A 20,429-nucleotide genomic window follows, 5' to 3' on the forward strand; every position below is an offset into this window, starting at 1 on the left:
AGAGCCGAACGAACCAAGTGGCAGTCAGCTGATTTTGACAGATCCCGTTTCAACGAACGTGGGGGGCGTAAAAGGTCCCCCCCCCCTCCAACCCCCCATGACGCGCACAATGCACGGACGCCCGTGTACTATTGTCAATTTTGCGGTAGCAGGGTTTCCCAAATCACCACGCGACGCAATTATTCGAATGGAAAAATCCGAAATATCGCGAATATTCGCGGTTTTATTAGCCCTCTGGCGCTCGCGCAGGCAATTCCATTACATTCCCGGAAAAACCAGACATATTTTATCGAAAATATAAATGGTGTTCGTATGTGTACGAAAATATGCGGGGCGGGGAAAAAAATTCAAGTACTATCGACTCTAAAACGCCGATTCCAGTGGCAATCGACGATTTACAGTTTTCGAGGGTCAACAAGTGTCTCATTAACGGTCCATTAAGAGCTCCATTAACAGGATTAAAAACGCACTTTAAATTAAACAGGATCACCCTTTCAATAAGCGAGTTCAGTTATTTGAAAATTATTTCGAAACATTTATTAGAAAAATCGATCCTCGTCGTTCAATTTACGAATTTTTATGCGCGGATCAGAAAGATTATCGATAAAACGACAACATTGCTGTGAATAAGTATCATTGACTGAGCAGATAACCTCTCGACTTTGTATAAAGATGTCTCGGAGAAACGCGCAAATCTACCTCGCGTTTGGGAAACCCTGTCGCATTTGCGAGCGAGCGATCGATCGATAGCGAGCGGAGCCTCTCTTTGCTCCCGCGCGCCTTTTCAGATCGCGGATATATTAATTCGAGAAGCCAGCTGTCGTGGTCGGGCCAATAAAACGCTATACAAATGCGCGGCGCGGAAGAATTATGGTCGCAAGGCGTATTCGCGCGACCCCTCGGATCCGGATTTCTCTTTGTGGGCGTAAAGAATTTTCACTTAAACATTCATAAACGAGCGTAACAACGCGCACGTTCGTCGCGGAAAGACAGACTCAAACGGGCGTGCATTATGGCCGCCGCGGTATTTACGATCGGCGTACACGCGTGAATCTTTCACGCTCAAGTTCCCATCGTCGATGATTAAATCAGTCTCGCAATTATCCGCGTTCGCTCCGCATATTTCATTGGGCGGCTCTTGACACTTTCCGCGTATCATTCCTGTTTACCTGCTCCGAGCGCTAAACACAATAATGAACGCTGGTTCGCGAACGTGTGCTAATCGTCGGGCAACGTCGGCTCCGCTCGCGATTTCAACAATGGAATTTCGAAATGTGAGTTGAGGTTCGAAGTGCGCGCGATTTGAGAATAGCTTCGGATTACTTACTCTGTTGGGTTGTACGTGCCAGCTACGCCTTTTCCCGTGTCTCTGTATGCCATCTTCCGAAATGGTTAGGTCGGCCCTGCTGCCGACCAAACAACCCCCCGTGTCGTATTGGCCGACCAGAAGCCTCAATCGATTTCCCGGACAGATGCCCTAGAGGGGAAAAAAAGAATATAATAACGCAATAACAACACGACTGCGTCAGGCGAATTTTTAATCTATATTTCTGTCTACAAAATTAAACACGCTTCCTCCGGTTGTCTCTTAACAAAAAACAAAAGTTGGTTTAATTCTGATTTTAATGATTATATTTTTTTCCGGTATTTTTATTCAGTTATATCGATTTTTTTCTATCATTAAAAGGCTTCTTTTTAACGCCAAACGACATCAAAATGCAGTTTAATATATAAATTTTAGCTTATTGTTATTCTGCCGCGTTGTGTGTTGTTTATCTATTTTTAACTTTTACGTCAACTTGCTCTCTGGAAAGATGCGGGAACTTTCCGGCTCGCTTGCTGACATCAGGAAGCACTTTCGAGCAAAGGCAAACGCCAATTAGACGTCTGTGTATACACTGCGAGTTTGTCTAATTCCGTGAAATCGAGACGAAAATACACGTCACACCCATCGTTTACCCTTTGTCGTGAAAAACGAGCGTTTCTACCGGGAGATGCATGCCGCGTAACTCATTCGTTTACTTCGTAGCGTCTCGAGTATGTCACAAAGTTGTAACTCATAAATCTTGAATGGAATGGGCCTTTCGTGCGCGCTTTCGGCGAGGTGACACAAAACGTCAGCAACACGTTAACCCGAAGATCCTACACAGCGATACTCGGTTGGGATTTCGGATTTTCCATAAATTTTGCAGTGAGGAAATATAAAGAGAAAACGACGAATCCAAGAATTCTGCAGAAAAACAAACGAGCTTAACCTTTTATCCATTTTTGATTTCGAGAATTAGGAACTCACGATTTTGGAAAATAACTTTTGATTTTTACATATTGATGAAAATGCGATGCCGGCGGCAAAATTGGAAAACAAAATGCGAAAAAATTCGTCATATACGAATACCTTCGCCGGTGAATTATTTTATTCGCGACGAAAACTTCTGATTTCCAATAAAAATCCCTCTTGTCAATGGATTATTCTGACAATATCGAAAGTTTTCCAATAAAATCGAACTGTTACAAAAATGCGATGCCAGCAGCGAAATTTGGAAATGGCAGCCACGAAAAATCCATTACACACCCACACACCGCTGGGCTTGACGTCTTCACCAACGGAGCATTCTGACAGCGTCAAAAGCTCTCGGTTTCCAATAAAGATCAGGAGACCGTATCATTCAATCTCCCTCCTCCACCCACGCCACATCGCTTCCACTCAATTACCGCGCTCACACATGTGTCCGCAAACAGGTCGCACGTGTGCCGCCGCCGCCGCGGCAGCGGTGACGACGATGAGAGAAGTGTCTCGACGAATGAAAGTCGTTTCAAGAAAAGCGGCTCGATACAGATCGACACTCGCGGCGAAGAGGTTGCGCGAGGTCGTGGACCCGGTTCGCGGCGCGTGTGCGTCGAACGCGGAAATAATCTCGCGAAAGTTCAGAATGGTAATAACACGAAGTCGACTCAGTCGACTGGTTCGATCACGGAGCCAGATATTATGCAAGGTGTTTACAGTTAATTCGGAATTTATAGTTTCGGAAATGGGCGACCGTCTCTTTCCTTCTTCTGTCGCAGATCATCGCGCGTCTCGCCGATGTCCATCGCGATACGTTCGAAAAGAATAATCCCCGCAAAAATAGTGAGGTTATGTAAAAATATTTATGACGTCTGACAAAGGGGAGATATCGAAGGTAACTTGCAATGTACGGTCGTTAGTCCCATTTCCGCGATAATAACGCTGCTCGTCGTACCTCGAGAACCTCGAGATCCATTCCAGTGCATCGGCTATTATGCATTATACAGATGTGCATAAGTAGTTTAGTGCACGCGAGGCACTCATACATAAAAGTCGACAGCTCTGTTGCTGTCGTAGACAAATTTATTTGTAGAACGGAAAATCATGAAGAATGTTCCTTTTAGAAGAGGTATAGAAAAAGCGAAATAAAAAAAAATAGAGATATATATTTATCACAATGAAACACATATTTAAAAAATTGGTCAAATAAAAAATTAACAAAATCTGATAATTTTATTCCAAACATTTTGAAAAATACAGCAAAGCAGAAAATTATAAAATCAAAATTAAATATAAAGCAATTATAAAAATAATATTTTTATTGCCTAAAATAATTGAATGCACTTTCAAAGTAATAATGAATCAATGAAAGGTCATTAATTTGAAATAATTTAAAGGGAACCTTTTTATATATATATATATATATATATATATATATATATATATATATTAGTCGTTTTGCGTTTTTAATCCAAAGCAATTGCACGTGGATATTTTGTCTTTCAATAATTCATAATTGAAAATCTATATTCCAGTTATGCGAATCGCAATGTGTGCAGTCTATCAGCGAGAGCGGTATTCAACATCAGCTCGAAGGCAGAGATCACGAAGCGAGATCATCGAGCGTCCTATTTTCGCGATAATAACACCGTTCGCGGGAGAGAGTTTCCTTCTGGGCCGCGTTTTATAGTTAATGCATTATAGAGGCGCGCATAAATGATACGTGCACGTAGTACGTGAAGTACTCGACGCGTGTGCTTCGTTAATACAATAAGTAAACTACATTAGTTCCTAATAGGATGAAGAGAGTCGATTAATGGAAACGCCGGCGGAATTGCCGATGCACGAAGAAGTTTTACACACTGCAAAGCTTCGTATACGTTCGCCTATCGCGCACTCGGCAGAAAAAAACCTAATCGGATTGCAATTGAAATTAAAGTTTTAACATTTAAAAAACAAATTGCAGAATAAAACACGAGCTAATTCTTCGGGAATGAAATTGAATTTCCTTTTCTGTTTAATTTATAGATGAACTGTCATTCAAACCAGGTTTGCAGAATTTCTGTACAACTTTTTTACACTGCGTGATATTATTTCGCAGGAACCTCGAACTTTTGAGGTTTTTATGAAATAAAAACTTTTATTTCATAAAAATTGACATTGGGTATTCTATTCATATTATTTTTAAACACTCACCTGTCGACCTCGCAGTGCGCACAACCACCATCCCTCAAGACCAGCGGTGTTCTGCTCGAGTACGGTGAGAACGTCACCCTTCCGGAAAGCCAGCTCGTCAGGCGCCTCGGCGATATTGTCGTACAAGGCTCGCGCTTTCACGCATTTTTGCTGCAACACAAAAAGAAAACACACAATGAGTATGAAAAAAGCAAAGATTTTTAATCATCAAATGAAACAATTAATAGCCTTTCTAGCGACTACGTCGATAAATCAATCTTCTTATTATTGCAAAACACCGCAAAAAAATTCCTCGCGAGTCTCCGCTCATCGAATGCCGCACGAAAAAGTTACGAACACCCCGTATATTTCTGACTCGACACTTTCTGCGGCAGATACGCGATAGATACCACGGGCAGATGGTGCATATCGTGCTATCGGTGCCGCCGCACACGCAATTGGTTTCATTCGAAAAGTCAACGAGTCCAGTAGTTTCCACGCGCGCGCCAATTGGGCCGCGCAGCAGCGCCCTTTGGCCAATTTAAATCCATAAAATCCTAACACCGTTCACAGCATCGCGACCCCCCTCGTCCATCTGTCGCCGTCTATTTCGAGAGACGGCGGCAAACATCTCTCCCGTCGTTCCGAGAGGCGATGTAACGATCTCTTAAACGGACGATCTCGTTCCTGAAGTGCAGCGCGCGATTGACGCGTTTTACAAGGAAGCTGCTGCGGCGGCGGCCCCGTCTTCTTCCTCTCAAGTGAGTTCAATTGAAGTGCCTCGACCGTTCTCTCTTCTCTCTCTCTCTCTCTCTCTCTCTTTCGTGTCTCTTTAAGCTTTTTGTCCGCTCTCGCTTCGTCGCCGCCGGCAAACAGTGATGTCATACCGCGATCTTTAATGAAGTTCCGGCGCCGCGACAGAGCGCGGAATTAATGCATCGCTGCGATCATTAGTGCGGGCGCTAATGTTGCTAAATATAATTGTCTGCACTAGCAGGAAAGCCGCGTGGAAAATCGAGCTCCTGCGGCGGTGATAATTCGTGTTAATGCGGCGCATAACCGCGTTTAAGCGGAGAAGAGTTTTCCGGGGGAAATTCTGCGGCGGTTGAATAAATAAATTAACAAGAGAACGAAAAAGTGCCGAGCAAAAGATTAAATGAACTTGAGAGAATAATAATAAAGATAAAACGATAAAATTAAATCGTAGAATGGGAAACGTTAAACCAGAATTTCGTCCGCTGGTAGAAGATTCATACCGTAATTTATTCTCCGCCAAGTCTGCTCTTATTCGGTTTCCATTAAAGCTCTCGCATGGAAAATTAATTCGAACCAGCGTAAGACAAGAATAATTAAGTGAGAATTAACGGGGAAATGTATCGCTGAAATATTGATGAAGCCAAACTGTTTTCTCGTGCCGACGCGAGAGTAACTGCTGCAGCCATCAACGCGTGGAAATATTTCACTTACGTTATGAAATTCCATTTCATCAGCAGCGCACATACGCGATGTGCATTGCGCTCCCTTTTCCAGATACATAATTCTTTAATATAAAACCGCTGCCGCTTCAACGAGCGCGGCTGTAAAACGCCTTTCTTACCGCTGCATTATCACCGCACAATAAATATGTAGTATATTTCACTCGCATTACGAAACATAACTCTGCGTATCGCTTATGCGCAATCCAGCTGCTAAACGAAATATGGAAAATTCTTTTTCACGCAAGAATTTCCAATGAATCCTCAATTCGTTTTCAATAATAATAAGCGGCTTAAGTATATTTCATAAAATTTACAAGAAGGGAATTCATTGAAACAAATTTATTTTAAAACACAACTCGTAAAATTAAAAAAAAAAAAAATGCTACTCACTGGCCTGGTATTTTTCTCCATTTGAATATAATTTTTTCAATCGAAAAGTTTTCTTATAACGCATGAATCTAACACTTATACTAGCTGTTGCTCTTTCGGTTCCAACCGAGATAAGCTTACCTATCTACTTACCCGCATATCTATCTGTACACATAAAGCCGTTTATCTCTCTATCTATTTGTATTGACGTTTCAAGTTTATTATGCGCGGGGCTGAACACGTTCGATCCTGCTTTCGGGACAGCCACGTTGCATACTATGAATGCGGTGCAAGTCCGGCAAGAATGCAGTTCATCGCCATAAAAGGACGCTCGTCTGTCCCGACATTAAGCCAGACGCGCAGGTACATGCACTTACGACCTCTTCACTGACAGGTTCGCCAGGTAGGTTCTGTTACGTCGAAGCGATCGAAGATTAAATTGAAATAATCTGGATTAAATTTGACCAATAATTATTTTATTTTACTATTAAAGTATTGGAGATTCACTTCGATCTGTCTCTTCGATTGTAACAAGAAATTTTATATATAATAGAAAATATTTCAGAAAGATATTTGGAGAGATAAGAATATTTTATATTTTTATGGAATTTTATCATTAAAGAAAATATGTGCTACGTTTTTTATCTCGTATTTTTTAAATAAAACACTATCAAAATCAAATATTTTTTACTTTATAAAACTTTCACCTCGCACCTCTTCATAAAAATTGGAAAAAAATACAATAAAAAATGAAATAAAAGTTTGTTTTTTTGCTTAATTGTAAAATAATAAATTATCCCATCAAATCCAAGTGTAAATATTATATTATTTAAAGCAGAAATATTTTACAGATATATAAATATTTACGAAAATTAATTAAAAATCTCGTTTGTGTTTAGCATACAGCTTTCTCGAACAACAATCATATAATTATTTTATACCTTGTTCAGCGATATGTAAAAAAAACCGTGTTAATTTTAACGAACTTTTGAATTTACCGATGCACATTTAAAATTCGTTTTTAGTATCAATATAAACCAACATCAAAAGCAACGGGCTATGCATAAAGTGCCCGATCGAAAAGGGTGGTCTACGCAACCGGAGGCTGTATTTACGCAGCCCTCCTATTGTTCCGAGCAAAAGAGAGCTCCCGCAGACATCTGCGTTTGTTATTGCTGGAGGAGGAAAAAAAACATAGAAGGGTGAAGTCAAATAGTTGCCCATGTTTACACATAACGAAGTTCGTTTCGAATGCAACGCAATTACTTGTTTTCGTTACGTTATTTTTCCTCGGATCGCGCCCATCTAATTGTTAAAACGCGACGCTCGATAGTGTCATTCAATGATTCACGCACGACTAACTCGATTCATCAAGCCATTTCATTCGAGGGAGAGGCACGCTTCGCCCGTTCGTGTTAGCTCCTTTACATAATCCTATCGATAAGGATAATCATATCTACTCGTTACTCGGAAGAAACCGAGTGCTCGCATGCTCGATCGAGATCGGATCGAGTTACAATCGGTGCTACGCGCAAACGTGCACTCATTACTGAAAGAAAGTTATTTGACATCGCTGAAAGGTGTACACGTTACTTAATTTTTTTAACCAAAAACAATTGATTATTTTCCCGAAATAAATGTTATATTTAAAAAATATACGAGATTTGTAAAACACAAATTTGCAATGTCGAGGCTCCTTACTCCATTCTTGCGCCGGAAATGCGCGCGTAACACTCCGCTCGAGCGAGATAATTGCGCAAAAGGCGGAAGCGCATTAATCGGTTTCGCCGGCGCATCGAATTTTTCGATACAATTCTTAATGACGGTCTATTTTGAAATTCAAATTACAAAAGGGTACTTGCCGACTCGCCCCTCCCCGCATGCGGGCCGTGCACGTGCGTCGAGGTAAGTAGCCCTATACAAATATCGTGTCCGACCAGGCGTGTTTTGCAGAGGGTTAAGCCGCTTTGTAGACACGCGCCGTTTTCAGGGAGAGGAAACGAAGTGTCGTTACGGTTACGTGGCTCCCGTTTTTGCTGCCGGCATCACTGTTATCGCATGCCCGCCGACAATGGACTTAATGTGTTTCCCTGCGCAAAAATGCGCCGCGCTCCTCCCAACGTTCTTACAGTGCGCATTAACACCTCGTAGATGCGTGCAATAAAACGTTTAGCGCTAGAAAAATGATCGTTCTCGAGAAATTGATCTCCTTAAACTCGCCATAGTGTAAGGTTTGAAAGACGAGGAGAGGCTTCGTGCGACTAAAATCGAGGCTATTGTTATGCAAACTGTGGAGGGCTGCACTCTTGCGGCGGAGTGTACGGGTGTCCGTAAGTCGGTAATCCAATTACAAGGAGGCTTATAAGCGATGCCACGTACGATGAAGGGTCTGTAAGTGTTACTCGCGTGTAATGCCGGGGTTAACGTTTCGCCGAAGCGCGCAAAGTGCAAATAATACGATTTAGTATAATAACGTGTAAATGAGACGCGGGGAAGCACGCGCGTATCATCCGATTTCCAGCTCGAACGATACGTAAATACGGATGAAGGAACCGAACGACTTTCCATCAAGATTCGATGCGCATGTTTCAGAACGTCGCCGCGTTCCGGAAATTGAAGCGAGTCTAAATAAATGTGTCTTCGCAGAAGTTTTGTTTTCCGAATGAATATCTCGCATTGTTCATCCTTTCTTCACGCGCGCACCGTCATTTTCGATCTCGCGGCGAATTTCTCATCGGATTAGCCGATAGTCATAAAATGACTGACGGAATCCGATAGCGAGATCTCATCTCGAATGCGCAAATGGAGGTGAATTGGAAAAGAAGGCGGCTGACAAATATCGCCGTGTCAAATCTTATCGCGCCGCGAAGGAGATCCATTTCTGTCAAGGTCTGCGAGGGGTGAGAAATCTCCTCGGGCGAAACATCGCGAGTAATTACAAGGTAATCCACGCGCGAATGAGGAACGAGCGGGTCGTGACGTGGTGCAGACCCCCGGAAAATGAAAGGCTACAACACGTCGGGCGATCGTATTAAAACGGGCAGCGGGCGGTCTCTTTCTCTTGGGGGCTCGCTCGCGCGCGCCGACGGAAACGATTGATTAATGAGAAACGTGCGTGCGTGCGTGCGCCATGCACGATGCGACAATTACGCCACGCCAGACACACCAACCGCCCACGCATATACGCTATCTAGAAGTCAACGGACGTGCGCGTATAAAAGCACCGCGTCACCTCGGTGTGAAAATAGCGCGGTGCGAATTACGCACCGCGGGGGCGTCGTTATTTACGAGTGCACGCGTTTTCGAGTCCCGCGCGAGCGAGACTCGAGGATCGTGAAGAACGTACTCGCATCAAGGAGCTCGCAAGCGCATCGCGAGGCTATTAACACTTTATTTTCGTTGTAGGTATGTTGTGAAAAAATTCGGTTAGTTAAATAAGATGTAAAAATGACATTATAAATTATGAAATCGTGTAAATTTGCAATATTTACTTGGCATATTTTCGTTTATTCGTCGTTTAAATTTGATATCTTTTTTGTGTAAATTTACCGTGAATTTTTAAATCGCGATTAATACACGTTTAATATTCGTGTTGTATATTTTTTTGAATTCTTTATTTCTAAAAGATATTGTAACTAATACTTTTGTTAAGAAGTCGTAAACTGCGAGTGGCCAGACAGTTCCGAAACGAAAGAAGGATGCTGCTGATTCGGGACACATCCTGTTGCGAGGAACATATGTAACGCGTGGAATTAAATCACATCGAAATAGGGGCGATCTCTTTTGGAGATGCTTCGATACAAGCAGCTTAGAATTAGCTTGCATTGTGCTCGGATGCCGCGATATAACAAGGATCACGGAATAATTCAAACGGACAGGGAGAGACATCCTGCCACGACATGCGGCACCTTCTGCTCGCGACAGGAGGTGGTCCTCGTGATTACGCCGACGGCGCGCGGAGGAGGATAAACGACGGCGCGCACCATCCCCCGGAAATTTCGGCACGGGACCGGACGGAGGTTACGGGATGCATTTGCATAATTCAATTCCCGCCCAGCGGCGGTTGCGACGGAAGCACGAATTGATCTTATCCTGCGCCGCTCGAGCGCGCGGGTCGAAAGCACGTTCTCCCCTTTCGCTTCTGTTGCCTCCGCTTGTTTAACATTTTCGGGAAACTCACTGGCGGAGAGACGCGCCAGTGAATAACCAATTAAAAAGTATAATTTAGATAATACTGTTTTGCTTTCCGTAGTATTTGAAATTAGTGACGAAGAAAATACGAAATTAACAAGAAATCAGTAATCGTTATCAGAAAATAATTGGCTCGATTTGTAATTATATAATAACTGTTAATTATTATGTAATATAATTACAGAAATAAACGACGCTTATAATGTAATGAAACTGGAACATAAAGAGTTATTCAGTGGTGCGACTTTGACATGTGAAATTAATTACCTATAATTGCAGCTAAATCCTTGCCTTCCTTCGCGATGGATTAACTACTGATTAAAATAGAATCGACGGATTATGTGCTATACCACAGCTATAGTCGATGAGCAAATCGGTGATTATAAACTTTACATACTAATCTTGTAATATCCGGGTATTACGTCATATATGTTATTCGGACGTAATATAGACTCTACTAATAATATGCAATACCGTACGAAATGCGACACTATAGCCAATAGATTCACTGAAAGTTGTGCGAACATATGTACTTATTTTTCTGCTATTTTTTATAATCATATAACAGCAAATTTTTGAAAAATATTTGAGTCCAATATACGGAACGTGAACAGAAATAAAAATTGTTAAAAATCTTTCCAAATGAGATAAATAAATAAAAATTTGATTCTTGGAGTAATTTTGCGTTTAAAATGTATAATATAATATTTCCACCGAAATGTTCTCACGTTTGTATAAAATAAAAAACCTGGATGTTTCTAATCATCGAGAGTGCTTCAAATGCGATGCCCAAGTGCGAATCAGTGCGAGAGTGGACGAAACGGTCACGCGATGATCTGATGGAAGCAATAAAATCAAGCGGGCCCAATAGAACGAACAGATTGCTTGATTGGCGGACGAATCGCCGACGGACAATGTCGACAAGCGACTCGTTGCTAACCGTTCGCTCAACCGATGTTGCACAAACATTACGCGCAAGTGCGTCAACAGCGTAACGTGCTTTCTGAAGCACAGTAAGTAAATAAATGAAGCAATATTGTACACAGAAAGCTGTGGCTCGGTTCAATCTTTCATGAAAGAACATCCCGAGGGATGAGAAAAATGGCTGCTCTACGATATATTACGCGTTTCTCGGCGATGGAGAATCTACTAAAAGTTTATAACGATAAGGACGATAAGGAAGCGTTATCCTGCGGGCGTGTAAAGCATTAAAAAATTAATTAATTTCGCAATTTCTCACAAAAATATATTATGATGATTAAAAAAAAAAACATTAAAATGACAAGTGCTCAAATTTTCTAATATGATTTTATGGGCGCGAGCTTAATCGCACGTCGTCAATCTTGCGAGAGTTTACTGCCGACTTGGCGTCGAAGAAGAGATACAGAGAAAAGGACTAACGGTATTCTGCGTACTCTGCCAGCCTCGGCCGGCACTTTTTGCGCATCAAGCGTGTCTCTGTCCGTCGCGTTCAGGTGAGCAAGTGCGCGCGCTGATTGTGAGTAACTCGAGAGCATGCAACGCGACAGTAAGAGTATCCCTTACCGAGTACAAGGGAAGATATGCTGATACACGAGGCATTCCAAGTAGGTCTACATTTCTCTTCGTGAATTCCTCTCTGTATGAATTCTTGGAGCACTAGCGGCAGAAGTTTATCTCCCTTTCGGATTTTTCACGTTATTGCGAGTTAAACAAGACTCCGTGCTTCATTATACATTTCCGAGATTGCGAAATTTAGATCTAAAATACGAACATTTTATTTCTCTTATACTGAGTTTATAATTCTTGAATTAGAAAAGTATTGCTTCGGATGATGCGTTCAGCGATATAAAGAAATAGTTTGCGCATAAAAGTATTTTGTATCATTGAAAGAGGTTTGAAATGAATTTTTTAGAAAGAAATTAATATCTAAAGAATTTCATATTTAAACAGTGCGAAAATAGACTTTTAGGGTCTGATTCTGACAGAGAATTTTAAATCAAAGTTCGGAAGATATTCAAAGTTAAATGTTAAAAAGTTACTGAAAGGGGATCAAAAGGACCGGAAAAATCTTGCTGGAAGATATTCAACTCCGATTTATTCGAGAAAATCGTGGTTAAGGGAAAAGGTGGAAAACGCGGAATACGGACTCGAGGATTGGGAGCAGCGAGAGTTATCTTGCGCGAGATATGAAACTCGCGTAGGTGCCAACAGGCGCTGACATCCGATCTCTTCTCGTGCCGCGCTGTATTTATTTGAAGTAACTCGCGCGAGAGACAGAGCCCGCCTTTGTGAGAGGGGGACGAGCTGGAAAAATGACGGTCTCGTAGTCATTCTTCCGCGATGTCGTGCAAATAGACTTGAACGACTCTTTGTTGCCGCCCGGCGACAAACTCAATCTACAAAGAGACGCGAAACTTTTGTGCTCCACGCGCGCGATGTCGCGGAAGTGTAAATTCTATTGGGTAAAATACATAAAATAGTACTCGAGAAATTCAGATTTTTATCCGTTTGCGTCGCCGAACAATTAAAAATAAATTACAAGTGATTAGAATTGCAAAGCGATCGATCGCTCGGAGCGCAGCGATGACGATTTACTTGGAAATCGGTTGTGCAATAGAAACACATGTTCTTAATTGCCGATTAATTGCCCATGACTAATGCGCATCTGATGAGATATCCGAGATCGACGAAGCTTAGAAGCCAAATGTACGAATTGAATGGTCGATGACGCGCGGATCGTAAACTCTGTATGACTAACAATTTAGGCGGAACTTCGCCGGCCGGAAGTAATAATTAATTTCATCTCGAAGCGCTACATCTTCATCTTTTCTTCCTTCTTAAAGCGCTGTTTCATACGCCGCCTGCAACGCATTCTCGACAGCCTCGATGATTCATACGTTATTAGTTTTACTAGCGCAACTTTAATCAATTAGACGGCCTATCAATATTAAGAAAAACAATTAGGAGGCGAAGATTAAAATATTAAATATTTTATATCAAATATTTTTATACAAAAAAAAATACAAGAGTAAGTAAGCTGAATAATTTAATTAAGCTACGTTATTTATTTATTATTTGTAAAATGAATACTGTACAAAGTATAATCATCGTTAATTTCGAGTTTAGAATGTCATAAATTTTTTGAGCCAATCTTTGCGTTATAGAATAAATAACACAGTTTGTAGATTATTAGTATCCGTAATTCGTTAAAAGCATTAATCCTTCAAACTCTCAAGACGGATTCTGGACAACCTAGAAATTCGCTTGGAAATGCAATTACTAGCTTGTACAAAGTTTGAAGATGGAGTCCAAGGATCGGCTAGGGCGCCACTTTTCGTCGCTAATGAAAGAGCGGGCCGAGCCTCGCCAGTAATTGCAGTCGCTGCGAAAGCGATAAACGAGACTACCATCCTCGTAATCGATACAGCGATGGACGATAGTGTCGTGCATAAATTGTCGTGTAATCGAAATTTATGACATGGGGAGGTTGTCGCGACTTACGGTCCTGAATGACTCGTCGCGATTTCTCCGCAACGACGAGCCTACAATCATCGAGATGACAAAGCGCAGAATTGATGGTATCATTTGACATTTAAATTATGTCCTGTTCTAACTTATCGTTTAATGCACGGATATTGGTCGATTTATCATGTATAAAGTGTCTTGCTTCGCCTTTAAGTACAGGCTCTCTAAAAGGGAAATTGCGGCTCTTCCTTAGAGAAGGATCTTTTTTTAACCGTCTCTTTAAAATTAATCTTATCCCTAAATTTAGCTGTCAAAATGTTGAAAATGGAAAATTTCCGGCCATGTCTTCTTTTGTTCAGAAATTTTTAGTAAAATCAAGCCCGAATGAGACCAATAAAAGCTGGAAAATGTGTAAAGTTGCGAAATTTAATGCAAATTAGATATATAATTCTAAATAATGGCAAATTTCTTTATACAATTCAAAATATTTTAAACGAAATATTTATCGCTATTTCCAAAAAGAACTCACAGAAAGCCATTAAAAGTTTGTCAGATCCTAGACCGAACAAAAGCATGAAGAATGCGTATGCACGCACGTGATTAGGTGCCTCGGCCTCCAATTCGTTCGACGGCCACTGATATCTCATAAATATGCATAGGTGGATCTCATATATGCATCCCGCAGCGGCGGAGGGATAGAGCGGGGAGGGAAGGTCGATCGATGCCGAAAACGTGAAAGTCTTCAGGACGAATGGATAATCAGGAGCCCTTGCGTTACATCCGTGAACGCTTGTTCGCCCCTACACTCGCGCGGTAATAAAAGGCCGAGGTCCTTCGGCTGAAGTGTCCCCCGTTCGTGTTCACTTTTTAAACGAGGGTGGTGCATCGAACGCGGGCGGGAAAGCAGTCGAGGGAAGCTGTTCGAGGGAATGAAATATTTAGCAATGCCGCCAATGTTCATTTTGCTTCACGTAAATTGCCACCTTGATACTTGGCTTGCATACGAAATGATGTTGTGACAGTTCCAGATAAATTAAGCCTTAACTCGCGGAATTATTGCTTCCACCGCGGATAAATTATCCCACTATACTCTCCGCGTACAGAGTACGTGAAAATATTGCTGACGCTATTTATCGACGGAGACCGTATTTTAGCTTGAAACACGAGATTAGCGCGCATCAATAACATTCGATATACAGAAAAGAGAAAAATGTGCGGCAGTGCACGCTAATCACAGAGAGCGGAAAATAGATTGGACAGTAACATATATACACTATAAAAATTAGTTGAATAATCACACATACGAGGAAAATAAACAATTAAGAGAAACTAATCAATTGGACGATGTCTGAAGTTATTAGTATTTAATTGTAGAAGATTGCAATATAGATCTGCGACCTTCGAATTTGTTTTGCTCTCGGTGCAGTGATATTTTATGAATAATCAACAATATTTTGAGAAATACATCTTCCTGAAAGCAACACTTTCTCTCGAGAGAATTTTCCGTCATGATTGAATTACGAATCGCCGGGAATATCTCTCGGCGAGTGAATATTCATGGCCAGAGTCTCTCCGGAGGTGTCTTGCGATGAGCGATGAAATTTAATTATGATATATTGACAGGTACATTAAGATGAACGCGGGCACTCGAGACGTTTACGACAAGAGAAGATCGTTCTTTCGCGATATTATCAGCAGCGGCTTTAAGACGATCCGTTTGGATCCTTTAGAAATAGAGAACACAAAATGAAAAATTATTCTATCTTTTATATGTATATTATTATTTTAATTGTGAGTTTAAACGTATTGAAGAATTATTTGGTTTCGTACTAATATTTTTCTCCAAACTGAATCAACGAAAATAATAAAATAAATTTATTAAACATTTATGCAAATATAATTTTTTAATTTTTCGTGCTGCTTTTTCAGACCAATTAAAATTGACTTTCGTTGCTCAATTAAAAATTATTTAATGTTTGATCAACCAATCGGGATGATCTAATATGTCCAAAGTCGTTGATCGTCCGCACGCACACGCGAGTTCGAAACTAAGTTTCTCACGTAGCGTAACTGAAATTGCCGATCATTAAGAGCATCCGGTCTCAGAAACGCCGACTCGAGTTTACGAGACCAGTTTCTGCACCCGAATCAATTTGCAAGGTCCGCGCAGAGCGTCGTCGGTCCTTTTGCTTGCGTCTCGTTTCGCGAACGAGAAGGGGATCGCTATGTATAAGCACAATATACGCGCACACTCAACGATCCGCGCACGTGTGTGTGTCTGTCACGACAATAATAGTAATTATACATTTTTAAAAAAGCAAGCAGCAATGCCATTAAAACCTAATGCGTAGAGCGAGCGTGATACTCGCAACAAATACGCAACGAATATGCGATTTAATTGCACGCTGTCAAAGTGGTAATTTGAAGAAAAACTCGAATGTCCAGAGCCGAGGCTTGTAACGTAACTAGACACACACGCGGTAATTATTTTAATACAATTTCACACAAACGACGCAACACGACGGGGAGAAAAGCGTCGAGTGTTAAAACAAAAATGTAGCGTATAAATATATCGCAAGTAAATTGTTAATTATAGTACTTTGCGAATGTTCAAGTCACGTCACGCTCTTAAATTAGATGTTAAACAAACTTAATCCCTTGTCACATTCTACTTATATTTCGGTTTAAATAGCGATGCGTGCTCTCCGTTTTCACGTCACGTCAATGTAACACGTGCTGCCATCGACATCCGACCGTCACGTTCGAGATTTCTCGAGTAGATGTGATATTATGAATGACAACTTCGGTCCAGAGGCTAAAGATTCAGCGCCAGTGAGTGGCGGGACGTAACATTTGGTTCACACGTGGTATAGCATAAAAGTGGGCAGCTTCGTCCATTTACCAGCGAGTATATCGACTGTGTGAAACGCAACTTCCTCTGTTTCATATTTCGAACGACACTGTGAAATTTGCCCACACGTGACGGCGAAGTCTTTTCATATTCGTTCGTGAATATCGAGCGCTAATAGTTCTATTCGCTTCGATATTAATTCATAAAAATATCGATACAAACTTTAACAAAAGTGTGTAAAGTGATATTGTTAAAATCTGTAACAATAGGAAATTTTATACAACAATCCGATTTTCATTTAGCTATTCTTGTCGCTTAAACATTTCGTAAAACAAAATTATGATCTGTAATAATCAATGCGCATTGAAGAGATAAAAGATAAATGATTAAAATTCAAAGTCCTGCGATTGATATAATATAAAGTTAATATTAAAACTGCGTCTTCCAATAAATATTTAATTAACGTCCACTAGATTTTCTGTATTTCCTTTCTCGCCTCGTCGTGTCGTGTCTTCTCACCATTTCTTTTTTTTTTTTTTTTTCCTTAGGAGGAGTGGTAGTCCAATAAAAGTGGATTCTGACTACTATAGTTTCAGGAAATACTGCCCTACGGAAAGTGGCAATGTCCTGCAAACAGTTGTTTTAAGGATATCTCAAGAGCCATATCCGGCGGCCACCCACGTGTGTCTTGTGTTACACGCATTGTCGTGAGGTGATTCTCTTCGTTGCGGATTTTGTACGGCTTGTGGCTTGAGCAAAAAGGAAGGAAAGAAAAACTCGAATACTGGGAGAGACCAAGGACGCCCCTTGAGCTCCTTTAAGGGTTTGGCTTGACCATTTGACTAAACTGCTGTTTAAATTCTCGAAAAAAAAGGATCCACTGCTTCGTCTGATGCAAATAAACTTGGAATAAAGTAAGCGTATTGCGATTCAATTTCGTAGAATTTTAATACATTTGCATATCTGTGAGATTAGCAAAATTCTACTTGATATTTGTTTAAATTTTTTTTTAATTTTGGCCATTATGTTTTTTAAGCCCCCAAAATTGCAAATAAAAATTTTGCATATCATTTGCTATTTAAGCAATATTTATAAGTTTGTATGAGTATTTTAAAGATATATAAAATCTCTCTCTTTCTTTTTCTCTGATATTTTTATATCGAAAAAGTATCAAAATATTTCCATTAAATATCTTTTTCAGAAATTCCACATAACAGTTTGACCTCTCACTGTTCTACGTCGAATGCTTTTTCTCATATATCAATATCCATTCTACTCATTTTACAAGAATGACATGCCGTTATAAACAATATCTGTTTATACGAGGCGGACACGTAATCCGACACGCGGGGTTGGAGTGGAATTTTTTTTTCGATATAGCAACGTCGCCGACGCGACGGCAAATATTCGCGTTCCCCCCATCGCGTTTTCATTCCCATCATGTATATCAAATGCATCCCGCTGAACGATCGACGACATTCGCAAATAACCGAGTAGGAAATGAAAACCCCACGCGGATGCATGCCTGCCGGATGCATATTCCGCGTTGCCTTTTGTTTGCGCGCGAGCACCCAGTCCTCCCTCAAATTATCGATGGCGCCCGGCATTCATCCGCATAAAGATCGCGAGAGAGAGAAAGAGTCGTTAAAATGCATGGGAATCCCGCGCGGAGCGCGCCGGTATAATGCGTGGGTATGACATATGCATGGGTATATTTTAACCCCTTGCACTTCGAGAGCACTCCGAGCGCTTTGGCAAGCGGACGACCTCGGAGTGATTCTTGTACGGCGTGTGTTTTCTTTTTCACGACTGCGCCCGATGCGAAAAGAAGGGCGTGCAGCTTTGTTGTTTAACGAGTCATCGTCCTATCTTCGAAACACGACGTGCGAAAAAATCTATTCTCAACTGCCATCATTTCGCACGAGTAATTATACCCGCACATACCGATATCCGAACGCGATACGCGATAATTATATTTTTATCAGTGATGAAGAAGCGGAAAAATAAAAATACTCTTCGCGCAAAGATATATTATATAGATATTTCCAGCGCAGCGGTTCTGCGATCGGACAGATTGCTGCCGTCGTAATCTGGCGGTGCATCAAATCGCGAAATACGAGCGAACGAAGGCCGGCGATATTTCGCAGAGACGTTCGCGAATGTCGCCGAAAGCGTCGATCGCGGTTGATCGAGAGACGTCGAGTGTAAAATCAAGATAGATGTTCCATTAAAATCGTGCTGCCGCGACGGACGAATCTGACGCTGCCTGTCGGCTGTCACGTCCTTCGAAGGAGCGCATAGGGATTGCATTCATAAGAATCCGCTGCTGCGATCCCGTCGGGGTCCCCTCATATGGCGATGATGCGCCCATCTCGCCGTATCGATTCCACGCCGTTTCCGTCGGCTTTTTATCTTCACTCAGATCTCTCTCTCTCTCTCTCTCTCGCTCGCTTCTCAACGGCGCGCCCTTTTTACCCTGTTTCTGCCCGCCCGCATTCCACCGGTAACTCAATATGGTGCTAAACGACTCGTATCAACTTTGACTCTCTTTCTCTTCGGCCTTAACTTCTCAATACCGAAACTGCACTTGTAAGGTAACTGCACTGCGATAAATCGGAGAAATTCGACGTACTTGAGCGCCAGTATTACTAAAAATTAGTACAGATATATTTCGAAACTGTCGTATTTCTCTTTAACCCTCGAACGGCGAAGGTGGAGTGTTTCAGACACCCCAGACAGATTTATTAATTTATGTGAATAATTATTTTTGTAACAATTTGTGAATCAATACACAATAGTTACTTTATGATTAATGAAAAACGTGTTTAACAGATATTTCTGGCTTTAAAAAAAAAATCTAGGGTGACTGGCACATTTTCACCGTCCGTGTAAAATCTTATTTTGAGCGTTAAATACGCAAATTTTGTTTCTATCTCTTTCGATACTTGCAAAATAAATTCTCAACTTATATAAATAGAGTTTTAACAATATTAGAATAAAATGTATGAGATGTAATTAGACTGTTAATTTTGATCTTTCGTTGTTTCAATGTTAAGCATTTTGAACGAATTTTTTTGCAAATAAGTACTCGCGCATCAATCGACACATGTATCAATCGCTTCGTATTAATACTTTCACCATCAACAAGAAGATTACATTTAATTGCTCAGCAATGAAAAGCCGCTATTACGGCTTTTATACAATTAGTGTTTTTATACAAACCCAGAAAAGTGGTGTTTCGAAAGTTTTCGAGTGGAGCGTGTTGCTTTCACGAACTTCTCGTACGTGATTCGTTACTTCAAGATCGAGCGCACCTTATCCGGCAGAAAAAGGTTCAAAGTGGAAACAAACGAGTGTTCTGTTCAGAATTCCGGAAGCGTGGGGGAGTCCTGGTCCTCATCTTGAACCATGAGGACCAACGGCGGGGACCGTTGTTAATCGAGCTAAATGTCTAGACGTCTCCGGTTTCAAAGTGCGCGCACGGCACCGCAAAGTCTGGATGTTCGTTACTTCTTTCGAATCTCTGAGAAAACCTCGTCGGACAAATGCGCTGTGTAAACACGGCGGCCTAATAATCTAAACGGTGCTCTTGCGGGGACATAATTTTTTTCCAGACAGGCGGGTATTAAGCTTA

General features: G+C 41.2%; 1 protein-coding gene across 2 annotated transcripts in view; it reads right to left on the reverse strand.

Moving 5' to 3' along the window:
• p130CAS (Serine_rich_CAS and FAT-like_CAS_C domain-containing protein p130CAS) overlaps positions 1–20,429 on the reverse strand; it is a 62,054-nt gene that overhangs the window by 22,512 nt on the left and 19,113 nt on the right. Inside the window, exons 2-3 of one of the 2 annotated variants that reach the window (XM_012374450.2) lie at positions 4,481–4,630; positions 1,328–1,477 (exon numbers count right to left, since the gene is read on the reverse strand). In XM_012374450.2, coding sequence (XP_012229873.1) covers positions 1,328–1,477; positions 4,481–4,630 — 300 coding nt within the window. The remainder of the gene's footprint in view (positions 1–1,327; positions 1,478–4,480; positions 4,631–20,429) is intronic. The other variant, XM_067351600.1, reaches the window with a different exon arrangement.

The sequence above is a fragment of the Linepithema humile genome, chromosome 3, assembly GCF_040581485.1.
Source record: "Linepithema humile isolate Giens D197 chromosome 3, Lhum_UNIL_v1.0, whole genome shotgun sequence".
In the NCBI taxonomy this organism is placed as follows: Eukaryota; Metazoa; Arthropoda; class Insecta; order Hymenoptera; family Formicidae; genus Linepithema; species Linepithema humile.